At 40.0% G+C, this 19710-nt stretch overlaps 1 protein-coding gene across 4 annotated transcripts in view; it reads left to right on the forward strand.

The window, feature by feature from the left end:
* STK32C (serine/threonine kinase 32C) overlaps positions 1–19527 on the forward strand; it is a 240427-nt gene extending 220900 nt beyond the window's left edge. For 2 of the 4 annotated variants that reach the window (XM_065552147.1, XM_005305315.5), the window contains 9 exons: positions 196–369; positions 1057–1094; positions 5845–5934; positions 6607–6710; positions 6819–6935; positions 8586–8711; positions 8886–9017; positions 12318–12385; positions 13708–19527. In XM_065552147.1, the coding sequence (XP_065408219.1) occupies positions 196–369; positions 1057–1094; positions 5845–5934; positions 6607–6710; positions 6819–6935; positions 8586–8711; positions 8886–9017; positions 12318–12385; positions 13708–13846 (988 nt within the window). In that variant the 3' untranslated portion in view covers positions 13847–19527. Of the gene's footprint in view, positions 1–195; positions 370–1056; positions 1095–5844; positions 5935–6606; positions 6936–8585; positions 8712–8885; positions 9018–12317; positions 12386–13707 lie in introns of all 4 variants that reach the window. The other 2 variants (XM_065552146.1, XM_042856759.2) reach the window with 2 other exon arrangements.
* Positions 19528–19710: the final 183 nt, after the last annotated feature.

The following is a 19710-nucleotide window of genomic DNA, read 5'->3' on the forward strand; positions in this document are numbered from 1 at the left end:
TGCACAATTAAAATGATGTAAATATTGAAGCCAGGATATTCCTGTAACTTTACTTGGGCAAATGGGGAGCATATGGTTGTTATCATTTAACATGTAGAGTATAATTAGGATAAAAAAAAAGCTCCTTCATTTTGTAGCACCTGCGAAATTTGCAAGGTGCCATGCTGTTTACTCACCTGTGTTTGTTTTCTGTAGGTACTCTTTTCAGGATGAAGAAGACATGTTTATGGTAGTGGATTTACTCCTAGGTGGTGATCTACGGTATCATCTACAGCAAAATGTTCAATTCACAGAGGAAACAGTGAAGCTTTATATTTGTGAGATGGCACTAGCTCTAGACTATTTACGAAGTCAGCATATTATTCACAGGTAACAGCAAAATCTGTTAGTCTCAGCTGTTGAAAACTGGTGCAGCTAAATAAACCAACAAGGATAAATGAGACGATCAGGCTCATTAGAGAATAAGGGGCCAGATCATCAGCTGGTGCCAACTGGCATAGGTCCATTGCAGTCTATGTTTGAATTTAAGGTGCAGTTGTCCCCATTGTGTTGTACGCTAATGAGTATCCCAACGTCATTAACAGTTGGTATTCAGTAAACAGCTCCTATTTTAACTGCACTTGGCCATATGACCCCTTGGTTAAACTTCTGCCCTCATTTATACTGGAGCTGGTCTTTTGCCATCTGTGGACTTACTCTAAATTTACCCCAGCGTAAATTTGGCCCAGTATTTAATTCAAAGTTATAAAGTTCTTCATAATAAATACCAAATCTTGCAGTATTAATTTCAATGGGGGTTTTTCAAGGGCAAGATCTGGGAGTTTTGTTCCCTTTTTTTTTTTTTTTTGGAATGGTTGCGCAGGAAAAACATTTATCTATTACATATATAAGAGATGGCAGATGCATGAATAATTTCTCTCAGACTAGGGTACTTTGTTTCTTTGTTTTATATTTTCTACCCTAATTATTGGGTCACAAGAAATAGTTTTGCTTTTCTTTTGAGTTGCTTTTTCCATTTGCATAACTTCTTACATACATCTTCATTTCTTTTCCCAGAGATGTAAAACCAGACAACATTCTCCTAGATGAGCAAGGTAAGAAAAAAACAAAACCTGTCTGTCTATGCAGCTCCTTCTAGCCTAGGTCCTGATTCTCCACTACCATGCATCTTGTGTGCATATTTACCCCTGGGCAAGGTGGGAGCAAGACACTACTGCTCTGGTTTGGAAATATTTTATATTAATTTTGCACACAGGTTATGCAAGGCAAGGGAGAATGAAGTCTCAAGTACGTTCGTCATAAACCAAAGCTTATTTTTACTAGCTCTTATATTTTTAGGACAAATAATATTTCTGGTTGAGATTTTAAAAAGTGTTATTTTGTCTTCAAAGATATTAATATGATAGCTTCCAATCAAATTAACTATTAGAAAATAACTTTGTTTCCTACCAATCTGCTAGTTGATAAACAATGTTGGGGACCTGTTTCCACAAATACCTTAGGCCAAGGTATCATAATCATTTGTCATCTTTAGTACTTGGAGTCAAGAAAAGAGGTATTTATATATTTACTTTGAGCTTTAAAAATACAATTGTAGTCACCTACCTTGTGCTTTGGGAACTTGGGCTATACATTAAAAATCACAACATGAACATAAAGGACTGCCCATAAACATCTTCTCCTCAGCTTATACTCTCTTCAGCAACCTTACAGAAGGGGAAGGGCGTGGTGGGGGGAATGGGTTTTACAACTTGCCTGGAAGATTAACAAATCTGGGCTCTGATGGAACAAAGTGGAAAACTAGATCAGGACTCTTCACTGAGGACGTACTACTAGCAGCTCTCTGTTTTAAATGGAAGGCGTTCCAGCTTGCGCACCTCTGCTAATCTTAGCTGTTGCAGTATATCATTGGGAAAGACAGGCAATCTCTCAGGCAACCAAGTTCTAATCCTTTCCAGTTTTTATAGGTTCAAACCAACAGCTTGAATTCAACCTGAAAGCTTACTGGAAGCTGGTGCAGATCGCAGAGCACTGAAAAACTATTGCGCATAAGATAGAAGAATGAGAGGAGAGGAGAAAACAGGAGGAGAAAGGGGGCTATTCTGCCTTGATTCAGATACGAAACATCCAAAGATGTCAACTGGGGAGCCACATGCAGATATAGGGCAGAAAATAGCCTTACAGAAGAGAGAGAGTGGTTTGCTTTGGACTAGATTTCTAGCTTGGCTTGAAAGTAACTATCCCTCAGGCAAGTTTTGGAATAATTGGTTGACCTGCTGCAACTCACATTGGATTTCTTTCTTGTTTGCCTTGACAGAGTAGATGAATTGGCCACAGATTTTATATGCTTCACCTAATGTAGTTTTATTGTTATGTGTCTGTTACACAAGTAATCTATGAACAGTCACCTTAACAGTATGAAAAACAAAATTGGCATGTAGCCAGCTTCTTTTAAAGAGCAGACTTGGCTATATTGGAAGCATGATCAGAGTTAAAGAATTAAGGAATACTGGAGTTAACTACAACCCAGATTCTCCTCCTTCAGTGCTATACTTAACTGTAGTGATGTCTCTTTTCTTGCTGTTTTGAAATCAAGGACCTAAGAGAGAGTGCTGCATCTTCCTTCATTCAAAATATGTTTTTGCTCTGGAGAAGACACTTGAATGCAAACAGACCAGTGAGCTTTTGATGATTTATAAGCAACTTCTTGACAGTTTGTCCACATATCCCTCTGTCTTCATCTCTTTTCAGATCAGGCAGCATTGGTCTCATATGCATAATTCATATAGCTATCAGGCAGCTTCTCACAAGAAGGAAGAAATGGCAGGGATATGGTACTGCCAGCTTACTCTGACCACAAGCTGTTTGGAAGACTTGCTATACATACTCATGGATAAACCAGTTTATACTTAAGCCAGGCTGGTTTATACATGGGTTCATGCAGTAAAGAAAGAAAAAAAAGAGAGCCAGATCTGCCTGAGAAAGCTGTTTTTCTCCAACCAGAAGATGAGAGATTTATTACCCATTGCTTGAGAGCCACAAGTCCAAACTGGGATGCACATCCCCTATAATGGGGGAAAGACAAAATTGTCACAGCAGCTGGGGAACAACCAGGTTCCTAAGTGCACGTTAGCATCTTTGGACTTGTGGCTATTACACAGTGAGCATATTATAAAACTTGTGGAGATCATAAAACACACATGCTGCAAGTTCTTTATTTGCAGTAAGAGCTGCTAGCTGGGGGGGGGGGGGGGGGGGGTTAGTGTCTCTTCTACCACCTGGGCAATGCAGGGGCAGCAGGTTTGTATCATTTTTGGTGGTGCCCAGAATAGGTCCTAGTCCCACCCCCCACCTGCCTTGTAAGCCGATATATATTTTTTAAAATAATGTAAAAGTGGACTGGAAACAGTAAGCAATTAACAGTTTCCCTATATTGCACAATGTGATTGTGGGGGGGGGGGGATGAGGGCTCTGGCTGGGGGTGCGGGCTCTGGGGTGGGGATGAGGGGTTTGGGATGTGGGAGGATGAGGGCTCTGGGGTGTGGGAGGGGCTCAAGGCTAGGTCAGAAGGTTGAGGTGTGGGGATGAGGGCTGTGGGGTGGGGCCAAAGATGAGGGGTTCATGGTGCAGGAGGGGGCTCAGGGTGGGGCAGAGGATTGAGGTGTGGGGGGGTGAGGGCTCTGGCTGTGGGTTGTACGGTAGGGCCGGGGATGAGGGGTTTGAGGTATGGGAGGGGCTCGGGGCTAGGACAGAGGGTTGGGGTGTGGGGGATGGGGGCTCTAGCTGGGGATGCGGGGTCTGGGGTGGGGCTTGGGAGGAGGGTTCAGAATGTGGGAGGGGGCTCAGGGCTGGGGCAGAGGGTTGGGGTGCGGAGGAGTGAGGGCTCTGGCTGGGGGAGTGGGCTCCGGGATGGGGCTGGGGGTGAGGGGTTTGGGATGTGGGAGGGGCTCAGGGCTCCAGCAGGGGGTGAGGGCTCTGGGGTGTGGCTGGGGATGAGGGTTTTGGTGTGTGGGAGGGGGCTCAGGGCTGGGGCACGGGATGAGGGGGGGTTCGGAGTGTCGGAAGGGGCTCTGGGCTGGAGCAGAGGGTTGGGGTGCAGAGGGGTGAGGGCTCTGGCTGGGGGGTACAGGCTCTGGGGTGTGGCTGGGGATGAGGAGTTTGGGGTGTAGGAGGGGCTCAGGGCTAGGACAGAGAGTTGAGGTGTGGGGGTGAGGGCTGCAGGATGGGGCCATGAATGAGGGGTTCATGGTGCAGTAGTGGGCTCAAGGCTGGGGCAGAGGGTTGGGGTGTGGGGGGATGAGGGCTCTGGCTGGGGCTGGGTATGAGGTCTCAGGGCTAGGGCAAAGGGTTGTGGTGCGCAGGGGTGGGCTGCGGGGTGGGGCCAGGGAAGAGAGGCTCATGGTGCAGTAGGGGGCTCAGGGTGGGGCAGAGGGTTGGGGTGCCTCATGGGGTTGCCTGCCTCACGTTCACTTGTACACATAACTCAAACTGGAGCTTGGGTTGCTCCACACCTCAGGACACCTGAGGAATTAAGTGAAAACACAAACCAGTGCTTTATTTTCACCAGTTCCCTATCAATGGTGAAACTTAAAGTGCAAAAACTCTGCAAGTGTAGACATAGCCTAAGGTACTTACATGGTACCCATCACTGTAGTATCTGAGGGTCTCGCAATCTTTAATGTATTTATCCTCACCACACCCTTGTGAGAAAGCGAAGTACTCATCTTCATTTTACTAATGAGGAATTGAGGCATAAAGAGACTAAGGGATGGATTTTTAATGGTATTTAGGCACCTAAAGATGCAGAAATCAATGGCAACTAGGTGCCTAGGCACTTCTGAAAATCCCACTAGGTGCCTATTGGAGGCCACTTCTTCAGAGTCACATGGGAAATCTGTGGCAGAACAGGGAGTTGAACGTGGATCTCCTAATGTCCAAGCTCTCACCCTAACTACTGGACCACTCTTCCTCAAAACAACTACAGAGTGAAAAATGTTGTCTAAATATTTGAAAAACTGAATTTGTTTGACCACTGTTTCTCTTGTCCTCTTGCTTTCCAACCAGGAATGCAGTTCCTTTCTTTTAATTTTGACTTTACATTTTGGAAAAATGACTGGGTTGCAGAAAATGATGAAAAATTGGCAAACAAATATTCACCAAATTTTCCAATTTATTTTGTGAAAGTTTCTGGTTCAGAATCCTACAGTGGTAAGGAAATAGGCTTTTAGATCCAAAGAGTCTTTTCCCTCACAATCATCTTTGATTCTTGGTCTGTCAAACCAACACTCCACACAAGCATAAAAGACATTTTAGAAAGGGGTAATTCATTGCAGACATAAAGGACACCAGGTTTTATGAATGCAAGTGTAATTGTAATGGCTGCCTTATGTGGAGTTAATTTATATACTGTAGAAATCAAAAAGGCATCTTCTTGTCCTTTGAAAAGCCACTAAGTTACAGTTGATAACTATGCGTCTATTGCTGTGTGGGCAGAAAGCAGTCTATCCATTTGCCCATATGTAACTCATTTTAGCTCTGATCAGATGCTTGTATGAGCTGGAATAAATTGGTCATTTTTATTGACTACAAAACAGCACCTCAAGTTTGGCATTGAATAAGGCAGAAAAATAACGATTTTTTTCCATCTGAAAAGACTGGGATCTTAAGAATACCTCCATGATCTATTATGACCATTTAATGAGAGCCAGGTGCCACATTGCCTGCTCCTTTAGTAAACAAGCATCAAATGTTTTCTGAATAATTTAATGTGTGTCTAGGTTACACAATGTTCCATTTATGACTATTTTATTAATACCTCTTTAAAAATGTGTCTTTATTTCTAAGGTCATGCACACCTAACAGATTTTAATATTGCAACAATAATCAGAGATGGTGAAAAAGCAACTGCGTTAGCTGGAACCAAACCATATATGGGTAAGAAATACTATTTGTTAATTGTCTCTACAATTTACTTTGAAAGGATACTTACAGCATACCATTTTATAATTTGTGTCTAACACAATGTAATTGAACTAATTTAACACATTAATGCAAGCAACTTAGTCATTCTGAAAAGTTAATTAATCAAGCAGTCTATCCCTCAAGATGTGTGAATTATTCCCCCCAAAACACCTCATAACCCTATTGTGTTTGCTCTCATCAGCCTCCCAATGTCATCATCAGTTCCTGTTGTTCCTGCACTAACTTAGGACCTGTTCCTGGAAGGTGCAGTTCCCATTGACTTGGGTGGGAACTGAGGGCACTCAGCACCTTGCATGGCTAAGCTCTTAGACAGTAAGCTGTTTGGGACAGGAACTCAGTTTTTTGTTTGTCTTGTAGGAGCCCATCTAGGGTGACCAAATGTCCCGATTTTATAGGGACAGTCCCGATTTTGGGGGCTTTTTCTTATATAGGCACCTGTTACCTGCCCCCCCCCCCCAATCCCAATTTTTTACGCTTGCTATCTGGTCACCCTAATCCCATCGATAGCACTAAATAAAAGTAATTATGGCATCCATAAACTGACGCTTAATCCAAATCTGCAGCGGGATGTAAACATACTACAGCCAGAGTAAATACATTGTTTTCTTTTCTGTTTTTATTTAGCTCCAGAGATTTTTCACTCTTTTCTGAATGGTGGGACAGGCTACTCCTTTGAAGTTGATTGGTGGTCTTTAGGAGTGATGGCTTACGAACTTCTTCGTGGATGGGTCTGGTGTCCTTTACTGTCTTATATGATGGTGTTTTCAGATATTTTTCTTAATAATCTTCAAAGGGAAGAATTGTATTTTTTTCATATTTCCATTTATTTTCCTCAGAGACCCTATGACATCCACTCCAGTAACCCGGTAGAGTCTTTAATTCAGCTGTTTAGTACTGTAAGTGTGCAGTATTCATCAGTATGGTCAAAAGAAATTGTTGCTTTATTGAGAAAGGTAAATACTGTTTCTTCAGTACAATTTCAATTGTGTGGTCACAAATTCCATACTGGCTACAATATGTACAGGGCTAATTAGAAACTAGTCTTCTGTTCAGCTTCAAGATATTACTCCTTTATGTCTTTATACAATGGTTAACACAATTTAATTGCTCCAAAATATAATTTGAGTAGTCATTTGCTGCTTTATCCACCTTCTCTTCTGTTAGTTAGCAAGTGAGGTGTGTTACGTGATTGGTTTAAGTGATATAATCATATACTTGCTCAAGTTAAGATACTGTAGTGTTAACATAACTGCCTGTATGGAAATGTATTACCTCCAATACTCTGAAATTCATAGCTGACTGTTGAAATAACTACCTTTCACCATAGAATGATTGCAGCATAAAATACATAGGTGTTTGGATATCCTGCTGTGATAATGTTTTTTTTCCCTTTCTCCAATTCTGCAGTCAGTGAATCTGATTCTGATTTGTCTAGTAATTAGAAATGTGTTTGTTTTCTTTTTTCCGGGGAATGGGTCCTTTGTCACTTACATTTTATTATTTATATCTAAGAAAGTCTGTTGATTTTAAGCTGATGTTGGTTTCCTGGCTTCTATTTATTAAAGGATTCAGAAAAGTGGCTGATCAAGAGAGTATAAAAGAGATAAACACTCCACTGACAGCAAATAAGTGACTCCAATATAAGTTAGAGTTGGGTGGACAATTTACATAATTAGATTTTATTTTAGAAAGAAGCAGAGTTGTTAGTTATTTTTGCAATAAAAATTACTCAGCAAGATCACATACGCCATCTACTGGATTAACTCAGAGAATGCATGTTTTTAAAGAGAATATTATATATGGAAATTAATAATACATATCCATAATCCAAAAGGTATCAGTCATCACCCCCAAACAAGGAAGTCCCCCATGCCTCCAAGAATCCCACCAGTTTTCTTGTTCTAAAACATTGTCCAGCTGAGAACTGCATGAGAAATTCTTCGGAGCCCAGTATCACTTTTCCTGAGGGTTTGTCTACACTGGCACTTTACAGCACTGCAACTTTCTCACTCAGGGGTGTGAAAAAACACCCCCTTGAGCTCAGCAAGTTTCAGCGCTGTAAAGCGCCAGTGTAGCCGCGCACCCAGTGCTGGCACCTACACCCCTCATGGAGATGGGTTTTTTTAGAGCTCTGGGAGAGCTCTCTGCATGTGCTCTGCCACGACTACACGAGCCACGTAGACTAGCCCTTAATCAGCTGGCTGAGGAATTGCTGAATAATGTGGGGCATTTCTTTCCCAACATAGGCTGAGCATGTTACCTACACAGCACTTCCTGATCTTCCCAGGCAACAAGAGATCAGGACTACTAATCAAATGTTTCCTCCTTTGGGCCCAAATGAGGAATTTTCCCATCAACTAACCCAGGCATAATTAATTATGGTATTTCCTAATGTTTGAGTGCTTGAGTTTGCAGCCTTAATAATTTTTCTTTTAACATAGGTTTTTTTGGTTTTGACACAGATAATAAGTTACATATCATTTCCCTCAAAGGGTTTTTTCTCTCTTAGTTAATTATAAGAGCATAATTAAAGACAGAATGATTCCGTATGCCTGTTCTTTCTCAGGCCAGACCATGCCTTACTGCAGTGCTTGTCATTTTAGCTATTGACAGTGAACCCTGAGCATCGATTTTCCAGCCTCACTGACGTTCAAACTTCAGCTTACTTATCAAATGTCATCTGGGATGATGTCTGTGAGAAGAAGGTGGAGCCAGGCTTTGTTCCTAATGTAAGCAAAAGTGATGACTTAATCAGTTTCCCCTTATTGAACAATGATCACTGTTTACTTAATAAGACAAAGGATTTCTTTGGCTGAAATAACTCCTAAATGTATTAGCAGAAATATATTCTCATAAATCACAGAACTAAGCTTTCAGTCAGTACCTTTGTACCATTCTAACAGAAAGGCCGTCTGCATTGCGATCCCACCTTTGAGCTAGAAGAAATGATCCTGGAGTCAAGACCCTTGCATAAAAAGAAGAAAAGACTCGCAAAAAACAAGTCCAGGGACAACAGCAAGGACAGCTCACAGTCAGTAAGTCCGTCCTTGAATAGCTCAAACAATCCAGGGGACAAAAAGCTGAGGTGTTGAAATCTGTTTGTTATAAAAGCAGTTACTTTGCATGGTGGCTTTCCATTCATACGTATTGTAATAAAAATGTTCAGCCAAGAGGACAGTCAGACTGACTCTGCCCGAGAGCTAAATTCTCCTCTTCCATCTGCATGGCAGATCTCTTCCACATTCTTCTGTTGTCCCTAAAGGGAGTGGGGGAATCTATGCACATTAATCAAGAAACTATAAACATCAGAAGATTCACTATGCAGATAGGGAAGAAAGATTTTTCACATCAGATGTGGTATCATTTACACAGCTAGGTCCTGAGTCTTCTGTTACACTGGTTTACACCTGTGTAACTCCTGTGAATTCTATGGATTTACTCGTAATTGACCCTCATGTTAGTGAAAGGAGAACCAAATTATTAGTAAAATGAGATGTGTGGCAAGTTAGAAATATTGATGACACTAATATTAGTAAAAAGCAACAGAGGGTCCTGTGGCACCTTTGAGACTAACAGAAGTACTGGGAGCATAAGCTTTCGTGGGTAAGAACCTCACTTCTTCAGATGCAAGAAGTGAGGTTCTTACCCACGAAAGCTTATGCTCCCAGTACTTCTGTTAGTCTCAAAGGTGCCACAGGACCCTCTGTTGCTTTTTACAGATTCAGACTAACACGGCTACCCCTCTGATACTAATATTAGTGATTCAAAGCTTTAAGTCCACCACTTGAAAGAATAATAAAATTCTGCAGTATTACCAGGCTGGCTTCTCACAGCTTGTTTCAAATATTGCATGTTCAGTTCTCAAGAGCTATCCTCAACTGAATTTTGCAACTCTACTAACCAAAACACTAGGATATCCTGTGCAGTCCTGATTTAGAATATTCCCAATATTGCATGGGAATCACTCTTTTCATGTAGATCCCTCCTGGACGTTCATGATGACCCTTGGTAGGCCATACAGTGCCCTTCCTTTGAGAGGTAGCAGGAGGCTTTGGAAACAATCAAGTTAAAAAGCAGATTCTAGGTGTCTCACATGAATTCCCGCTAATATCCCATGAGATTGTGCTATGATTATTTTCATTGTCTGCAATAGTTTTGTTGTTGGTAAGAAAAAATATTTAGGAAACACCCATTCTTTTAGAAACTAGGTTATATAAGTGTTTATCATCGTGGGAGCCAGGGTTCAGGCTAGACTCAGGTCACTGGTAAAATTAATACAGGAATCTCAATCTTCTCCATGATGGACATGTCCCCATAAAATAACAATTACATCATTTGGCATAGTACGTAGCTTCATCTCAGGGAAAGCCCAGTATTCATAAGGGGTGTTGCAGGCTATAACTGATGTATATGGGTAGATCTATGTGAAAAAGCAATCACAACACCTAACCACTTATTTCTGGACTCAGGGCAGTGCTCTTTGCCTCTCAATTTCATGAGCACTACAATTATCCCGCAAATAAAAATAAACAGATTTTTTAAGAATGCCATTTATCTTATAAACAGCAGGAAGTATCTGTTCGAATTCTCCCTGATTTGTGGGCTGAGTCTATTAACAGCAGTAGATCATTTCTTCCTTCAGCAATAGTTAACATTACAATCAATGAAGGTTACTGTAAAAGATTGGAAGAATAATTCAGGAAGCCAAAAACCAGAACAAGCAAACTTAACAATAACTTGCAGAGGCACTCACTGACAAGTGAGTTAAAGGCACTGCTACATTTTTCTCCAGCCTCTATATGTCCTGCCAATCTCCTTGATGGTGCTGTATGCCTGTAGCTCTTAAGGCACTGTGGGATCCTTCAGGATGATAGTCAATATAGATGAAATTCACCCCTGGACATAGGACTAGTTAAAGGCCTATATACCGCTTAAATCCTGCATGAGACCTGTTTTGAGGATTTAAGTGAATGAGTAGTATATAGGCCTTATGCTTCTTGCTCTCTGCACCAGGGTGAATTTCACTATTTATAAACTGATTATTCATATAGTAAACGATTGTGTGTATTAACATGTTATCTGTGTAGTAGGGAAATTATTGCACCAGAAGTGAAAAGAGAACACAGTGATTTAAAAATGTGAAAGAAATGAGGGTGTTCTTTTTCCATCATCAATTTAGGCTGAAAATCATACTACCTGATTAGATTATATTCATGTGCATCTAGATACAACAATACAGTAACTCCTCACTTAAAGTAGTCCCAGTGAACGTTGTTATGTTGCTGATCAATTAGGGAACATGCTCGTTTAAAGTTGTGCAATGCTCCCTTCTAACGTCATTTGGCAGCCACCTGCTTTGTCCACTGCTTGCAGAAAGAGCAGCCCATTGCAGGTAGCTGGTGGGGGCTTGGAACCAGGTGGACCGGCAGCCCCCCTATCAGCTCCCCGCTCCCCTAAGTTCCCTGTGCAGCAGCTGCCCAGCAGGCTAGCAATTGCAGCTGTCCCTCCCCCCACTGCCATGTGCTGTTCCTGCCCTCTGCCTTGGAGCTGCTCCCTGAGACTCCTGCTTGCTGTGCGGGGGTGGGGGGAAGAGAAGGAAGAGGGGGACTAATGTCAGGGTGTCCTCCTCCCCCTGCTCCTGCACCCCGCTTACCCCATCTTCCATACACCAGGGGGGACACATGACAGGGCTCAGGAAGGAGGGAGCTTGCTGGCAGCAGCTGCGGGCTCAGCAAGCTGATCTAATTAACAAGGCAGTGTACTTAAAGGGGAAATGCGCATCTCTCTCTCTCTCTCTCTCTCACACACACACACACACACACACACACACACACACACACACACACACACACACACAGTGTGTGTCTCTGTTTCTGTCTGCGATGCTGTCTCCCCTCCCTCCATTCCTGCTGCCTTATAGTGTGTGAGAGTTAACCCTTGAGGGCTCAGCCAATTGCTAGTTCATAATTTAGCAGTAAGGCATTCCCTGGGAAATATCCCACCCTCTAACTCCTCCACCTCAACCAAGCTTCACAATCATCATCGCTGTGTACCAGTATTCAATTGTTTGTTTAAAACCTATACTGTGTGTGTGTGTGTGTGTGTGTGTGTATAGTCTTTTGTCTGGTGAAAAAAAATTCCTTGGAACCTAACCCCCTCATTTAAATTAATTCTTATGGGGAAATTGGATTCGCTTAACATCATTTTGCTTAAAGTCACATTTTTCAGGAACATAACTACAGTGTTAAGTGAGGAGTTACTGTAGTCACATATATAGTCTGTTGTTTTCTCTATTGACTTCTCATGCACGTGATGTTTTTCTTTTTTCAAAACAGGAAAATGACTATCTCCAGGAATGCCTCGAAACAATCCAGCAAGACTTTGTCATTTTTAACAGAGAGAAGTGAGTGCGGGGGGTATGTTTTCATAAGGAAAAGGGGCTTCTTTTTACTTAGCAGAACTGGGATTCACAAAAACAGATTGTTGGGAGCCATAAATATGAGAATCAAAGCAATAACCCAGTTCTGCATTATTGACTTCAATGGAGCAGACCCAGGCCCTATTTTTTTTAAAGCTTATCTAAAATATGGAACTGAAAAACAGCTCCAAAAGCCTCAACGATTATTAAACTCTGTAGTTAAATCAAATATGCTACAGAATCATGTAGATTTTAAAATACTTATGATTTTGAGTCTTGAGTACACCCATAATACCCACCCATCCACTGTATTTTTGACGATATGGCAAATGAAAGAAATATGGTAAAATGCCCTCCATGCACCACAATGGTTGAATGAAAGCACTGCAATCAAAATATCTGCTTTCCCCCGTTGCTTGAAGATATTCATGACATTTTTGCTATTAAATTAAAACAATATGATAGGAGGCAATTCCTCCCAAGCTAGGAAATAAATAAGGAAACCGCCTCTAAACAAACCATGCTCCTTAATAAGCTCATCACAGTAGGTTACTAGATATCCTCTTACAGCATGTACAGCACTCAATAAGCCATTGAGTTTAAAATATAAAAATACACCTGCAGCTGTTTGGGTTCTGGTACCCTATAGTCAAAAAGACTTTAAAGCACAGGGGCTTATACAAAAAATTATGAAAACGTTAGGATATGGGTTAGGTGGATCTCAAATATGGAAGAAACACTCAGGTGTTTGTTTCATATATTACATTTGTTCATGCATTTGTTTCATGTATTACAATTGATACTTAGCGCATAAAAAGAGAGAAGCAACAGAGGGTCCTGTGGCACCTTTGAACTAACAGAAGTATTGGGAGCATAAGCAAGATGCAAGGCATCTGAAGAAGTGAGGTTCTTACCCATGAAAGCGTATGCTCCCAATACTTCTGTTAGTCTCAAAGGTGCCACAGGACCCTCTGTTGCCTTTTACAGATTCAGACTAACACGGCTACCCCTCTGATACATAAAAAGAGAGAATTCACTGCAATGGCTAAGTCATTGGTTGTCAAACTTTTCCAAAACTGGGATTTCCCTCCCATTTAGGAAGAATCTATTCTGGGCCCCTTTATCTTTCCGAGAACTACAAGCTGGTTGTGATCCCCTGATGCCTGACTGTGACCCCTAAGTTAGTACATGTGGATGGTAGGGGCACCTTAGGACTCATTTTCCATTTCAGTTTTTTCAATCATAGTTTCTACAAAATTTTAAGTCTAGAGAAAGCATGTAACATGTTACTCATATGTTCTGCACAGGTTGAAGAGGAGTCAAGATCAAATGAACGAATCTATTTCTCCTCCTGAAACTACAGATGAAGCCGAGACAGAAGCCGAATCTGAGAATTCCAATTTAAATATGTGTAGCTCCGTATGTTCTTCTACAGGTAGCAGCTAGGACTACAGTTTCAAGGCAAGGGGCCAAAAGCCTACATGCCTCTTGAATAAATCATTCTCAGGTTGCACTGATGAATATATACTGTACACTGCGTACTATAATTGAAAAAAAAGTCACAAAATCAATATTGTAAAGCTGTAGCAGAGGTAGATAGTTCTTAAAGAACTGAATTCGTGGATTTAAATGATGGCCAGTTCTGAACACTGGATTACCTACTATGAGGAAAAATACTTGCTATGCAACACCTTGGAGAAAATAGTTCAGTTTCTTTCTTTGCTCTTTTTTAATGGCAGATTGCTGACTCAGGCACATGTGAACATGGTAAGTGGAACAGGTCAGATCCTTACATATGAGCAAGGAGCACGCAGCACAAGTGTGTGTTTGGGAAAGATTGAGAAGATGATGTAAAGCTCACCTTTGCACTCCGGAAAACTAAGATTGCTGTTTGCAGAATTGGCCCCTTGTGTAAATTAGAGAAGCCCTCAGGCTGCTCTAATTAATGACAGGTGCTAACAGCCTCAAGGGACTAAATAGCTGAGGAGCATGCAGTTTAAGAGCACTTCAGCCACACCCTCTTTCTTCTGGCTGCACGCTACATGTAGGACCCTCTCTGTCAACTCAATGCAACTGGATGCTTCTCCTTGCACTGGGTCAATCCCTGAGGGGCTGGATATACTGGCTTTACAAAGAGAATCTGTTAGTGGAGCGGCACAAAGTGGTTGCATTGCATCAAAGGATCTGGTTTAAAATATTTAATCTCCTTATATGGCTATGCTTAGCTGTAAGGAGCTGTGCAAATTACAAGCAAATGAATCAGAAATTATTCTATTTTTTCAACTCGTTTAATTAATAGGACATAAGTTCTATTGGATTTAGGTTTTACTGGAAACGTACACTGTGGGTAGCCATAAAATGCTGCTCAATATTAGAAGAAAGGCGGTGTCAGTTTTACCCTTCTGTTACTTTATTCTAAGTGTAAAATAAAGTACTGTACATAATCTACTGGTACCTGTCTTAACTTTTCATTAGGACAGGAGATCTCTTGACTTTGCTCCAGCTGTGGATATTGCCTAATTGTTTCAGAAGCCTTTTCTATGTTAGGCTTAGTGGCTTATTCTACTGTATAGTGGGTTTCAGTTACTATTACTGAAATCAAGCCATCAGTTCTACTACACCATTCAATTATTGTGCAGTGCATATATCTCATTATAATTACATCCACACAAAAGCTATCAAAATCTGTTTGTTACCAGACCTTAAGAAATTTGCCGTGTTTGCATCCTTACTGTATGTTCCTGAAGCATAATGGATAGAGAATGTTTTCAACAAATGCAAACTCTTTCAAGGCAATTTCTGCTGTGTTGATATATAGTTTTCAGTGTCCATGAATGAAACAAAAGGAATAACCAGTGTAAAACAATTTTGTATGTAAAACAAGACATGCTTACCTTTCCACAGTTTTATGTGGAAACTATTAAGTGGTGAAAATTGTGCAGAACCAAATTTTCATAAAAAATATTCAAGTGTGCAGGCACAACTTGTGGGGGTGGGGGGAAAAAGACGCCAAAGCTTTTATACCAGTTGCACAGTTATTTTTAGGACACTGCCAAGTAAATGGTATGTCCTGTTAGTAATTAAACTGTAGAAGACCATGGTTCTTGCTAGAGCATGACCATCCACATCTTATCATTCATAGTATAATCAGAGCTGTGTGAGCTTGAATAGGTCCTAACATGGGGAGCCAACTCTTTTCAGAGAATAAATACCATTCAACTATGTTAATGTTCCTAGATATTACTATAAACTATCCCTGCTCTAATGATAGGTTGAAGTAAGGAATGTCTTATTTTAATAAAACAGATCTAAAATAAATATTCCCCTCCCTTTCCCCCCTTCCTTACCAACTACAGAAGAAAATTTACCTCCCCAGCTCTGAGTCACAAACAAACTTAAGGGAGATTTTTTTTTTCCTTTTCCTTCTGCCCTGCAGTAACATTCCAGCTGATTATCAGTTAGCAAAAGAATTCACACAGCCATCCTCCTTTGCTGTTCCCTCCAAAGGCATGTTAAAGCATGTTTGAATAGAATGTATGATCTGGGCCCTATACTTTGAAAAAGTTCAGTGAACATTTTTCTAGGAACACATTGCCCCCTAGTCATGCATTTTGTTGTCAGATTCCACCCTCCTCCACTTACATTTTATTTTTGTAAAGGTAATGGAGCTAAAGCCTCACATTTTTGTCTTGATCCAAGACATATCTTGCTTTGCTCTCTCTCTCTTCCCCTTTCTGTTGCAGATTCCCAACCAGCCCACTGTCCCGTGGCAGGGAAATTACCTTTTTAAAAGAATCAAAATTAATAATAAGTGCCAGAGGCACCTTCCAAAATAACAGCTATTTACTCTCATTCCCCATTCCAATGGCCATATCAGAGCACTCAATATTTGCATCAGGAATTGTCTCTTTTTTGTGTTTGATAGAAAAAAAGCTCTGAGATAAGTAGGTGCAAACATACCTCAACTTGCCAAGCTTCAAATATGGGTTGCAGTGTGTGGCACAGATGCAAAGTGAAGGGAACAAAAAATTATTAATGCAGGAAACTTAAATGTTGTGAGCCTCAGTCTGTTGGTATAAATGGCTCTATCATGTCCGTTTCATTATTCTTTATTTCTCATGTGAATAATTTTCACCAATAAAATGATGGCACACCAAAATTGTGAGGAATGTAGATAGCAATGGGAATGAAATGAGCAACGTTTGGCAAGAGTGGATGCACTCCTAACAAGTTAATGTCAGAAACTCCCTCTGTTTAAAGGGGCTCTCTGCAGCTCCATTAAAATATACTGTAATAGCAAAAGCAATAGAACCCATTCACTGCTGTATTTAGCACATGGTGTAAGTGGTTTCTGAAGCTGAAGTAACCGTGTATAGGAATGAACTGACTTTTTTCAGTTCAGGCTTTGTTTATTGCTCATTACTTCCACTTTTTGTCACTTATCTTTTCCATATAAACCAAGCAGAAATGTCTTCAGTAGTACCAAGCACTAAACAGCAACGCTTCAATGAGGACACTGCTTCTAGGTCATTGGGGCCAAAGTCTGGTCGCCCAGAAGGCACTGTTGAAGTGCAACATATTGTTTCCTAAGGAAACAAGATCTGGAAAATGCTTGTGCACACACTATTTCTGCCTCGCTTAAATGCATTTCTAAATCTTGATCTCTGAGAAGCAAATTACATGACAAAGAGAGACTTTTAGAATTATTGTCCCATGTATTTGAATCACCCCGAGTACAATATAATTTTAGTACTCGTTTTCTCTCTTATATAATGCATGCAAATATACCACTCTAATACCCATCTGGGAAATAGTTTTCTGATGCCTATTTACATATATTCCCTAGAGAAGAGATTACATGCATATAGTAATTGTAAAAAGAAGACAAATTGTAAGACATGGATACATATTTGCTTTATTGTTTTAAACCAAAAAGTGAGGTGTAATATGATGGGCCAAATTCATCCCTGGTATAACTCCGCTGAATGTTTTATAGCATTTATGTTTGTATGTTCTGAACATAAAATGTATATTTTGCTTTAGAAAAAATTATGTGAAAGGATTCTGGACTATGCACTCCAGCATATTTTACCAGTTCTCCTTCTCTTTGCTGTCTATGGGGTATGTGTTGTTTGCGGTGTGGTAGAATCTATAATGATGATATTGTGATAATTTTAATGCTGGTTCTTTACTTGACTGGGTGGCATTGTCCTGATTTCTATGTTCCTTTTAGGAGTCTTTGATTAAAACTGTATAATCTTTTGGACAAATTGGGCCTGATCCAATGGTCTTTAAAGTCCATGGTCATCCTTTATTGACTTCAGCAGACATTTGATTGGGCCATTTTTGTCTATTTCAAATAATGCTCTGTGTAAAACTTCATTTGATATGTATAAAACTTTTGAGGGCAATAGGATTTTTTTCTTTGTTCACCTATTTCATCAATACCATGTACACAGACACACACAGTTAGACCTCTTTAGAAATCAAGAGTTTAATGCATAGTCTTTCTGCTATACAGTAAATTAATGTATTTTCTTGTCTGTACTTATGTCCCTTATTTATGACTAAGGCCCTTGGTGAGCAGGACTAAGTGGAGTAAGATCACAGAGTCCCTAGCTTTCTAGTTCTTCTACCCTTGCAGCCAAGAATATTAAACAAACATTTACCTTGAGTGCCAAGGTTGTCAACACTAATCCTTGACTGAGGAAAGGAATCATTCTTTTCTGATGTTGTTTATATTATTTATATTCATAGCTAAACAAATCCATTTTCTAATATAATTCAAATAGTGCTTTTCACATTCCATAGGGCTTGCCCTAGGTAAAGATTTTAGTATTTGATCATTTAAACAATTCTAAAAGGTTAGTAGAAGCAATTCTTCGATCCTCTGGAGTTCTGGAAAATGGAGATCACATGTTTTACTCTGGCTTTTATGTTTACATGCCAGGCCCTTTAGTGTAAGTTATTTAAGAACACTTGTGACTGTGTAGTGTTGTGGCCCAATTCCAATTTCTTACACCCCTCAAAAACACAGTGGGAATTTTGGGAGTACATAATGGCATGATGGGCAGTAGGTGAAGAGTAAATCCTACTGCCAGAAATGCTCTTGACAGTAGTGGCATGGGAACTTTATTTTAAATAAAATCTGAATCATGTGCCACTTATGTCTGACTGTACCAGTGGCAAAAACGAGATTAAAGATGTGCATTGCTCATTGCATTGTATGTAATGAATGACATTAAGTTATTGTAGGGCTCTATTTTATTTATGAATGGGCTGGTTCCTATTAATAATATATTTTTGGTTTGAATCTCTCTGCACCATTTATCTTTTTACTGTATCTCTTATTTTAGCGCCTGATGCTGCACTAGGTACAGAAGCAAAACTATCGGTGTAATTCATGGAATACAGCTATCATTTGCAATTGTTTCCACAGCTGATCACTAACACTGGTTGCCATCTCTAGCTCTCCTACCAGAACCACAATACTAAATTGAATCTGCATAAGCTATTCAAATACTCTGTGTATTAATCATTCTTCATGATGCATCTATAAAACCTTTGTTGTTTTCCACGACCCGTTGTACTATCCATATGCCATTTGTAATAGTATTATCATCAATTCATTGCTGTAAATAAGTAATGTCCTTTTCTCAGTTTGTTGCATTGGAAATTTCTGAAAATATTTTAAAAACCTTCCAATGAACTCCAGCTGACTTTCCTGGGAATTTTGCATGACAAAGGCATGCAGGAATTGTCCCTTAAGGGTTAATTTTTTTTTTGCCAACTATTGGTCTATTCCTTGCCCAAAAAAGTAAAAGTAATAACAACTATTTTTCAAAAACAGTAGAAATGTCTAAAACAGCATAAACTTGGCTTAGAACAGCGCTGAAATACTGATGCCTTGCAGGCTCCTTTTTTTTTTTTTTAGTTATTTCAGTGCAAATCACATATGTAAGTATAGCTTTGTATTTTATGATAATACAATTCTGTAATTTTTATTGCATGAAAATAACACCATATTATACAAGGACATTTAAGTTATGGCAATATATTTGTGGTTTTGCAGATACTGCAGAGAAGCCATTGCATTTGTGGAGTAATAAATGTGTATTTTTAAGATATCTGGACATTTGCAATCATTTCTAGGTTTATTGTTAAATAGAAATAAATTAAGTATTGTAAGGAGGGCATATAGTGGTCACATTCCTTATTTACATATTCACAGGCTAGATATTTTTACAGTTAGGTATAATAGCCAAAACATATAACAAATCTATTTTATATCTGCCATTATGGTCATGGGT

The sequence above is a fragment of the Chrysemys picta genome, chromosome 7, assembly GCF_011386835.1.
Source record: "Chrysemys picta bellii isolate R12L10 chromosome 7, ASM1138683v2, whole genome shotgun sequence".
Lineage (NCBI taxonomy): Eukaryota > Metazoa > Chordata > Testudines > Emydidae > Chrysemys > Chrysemys picta.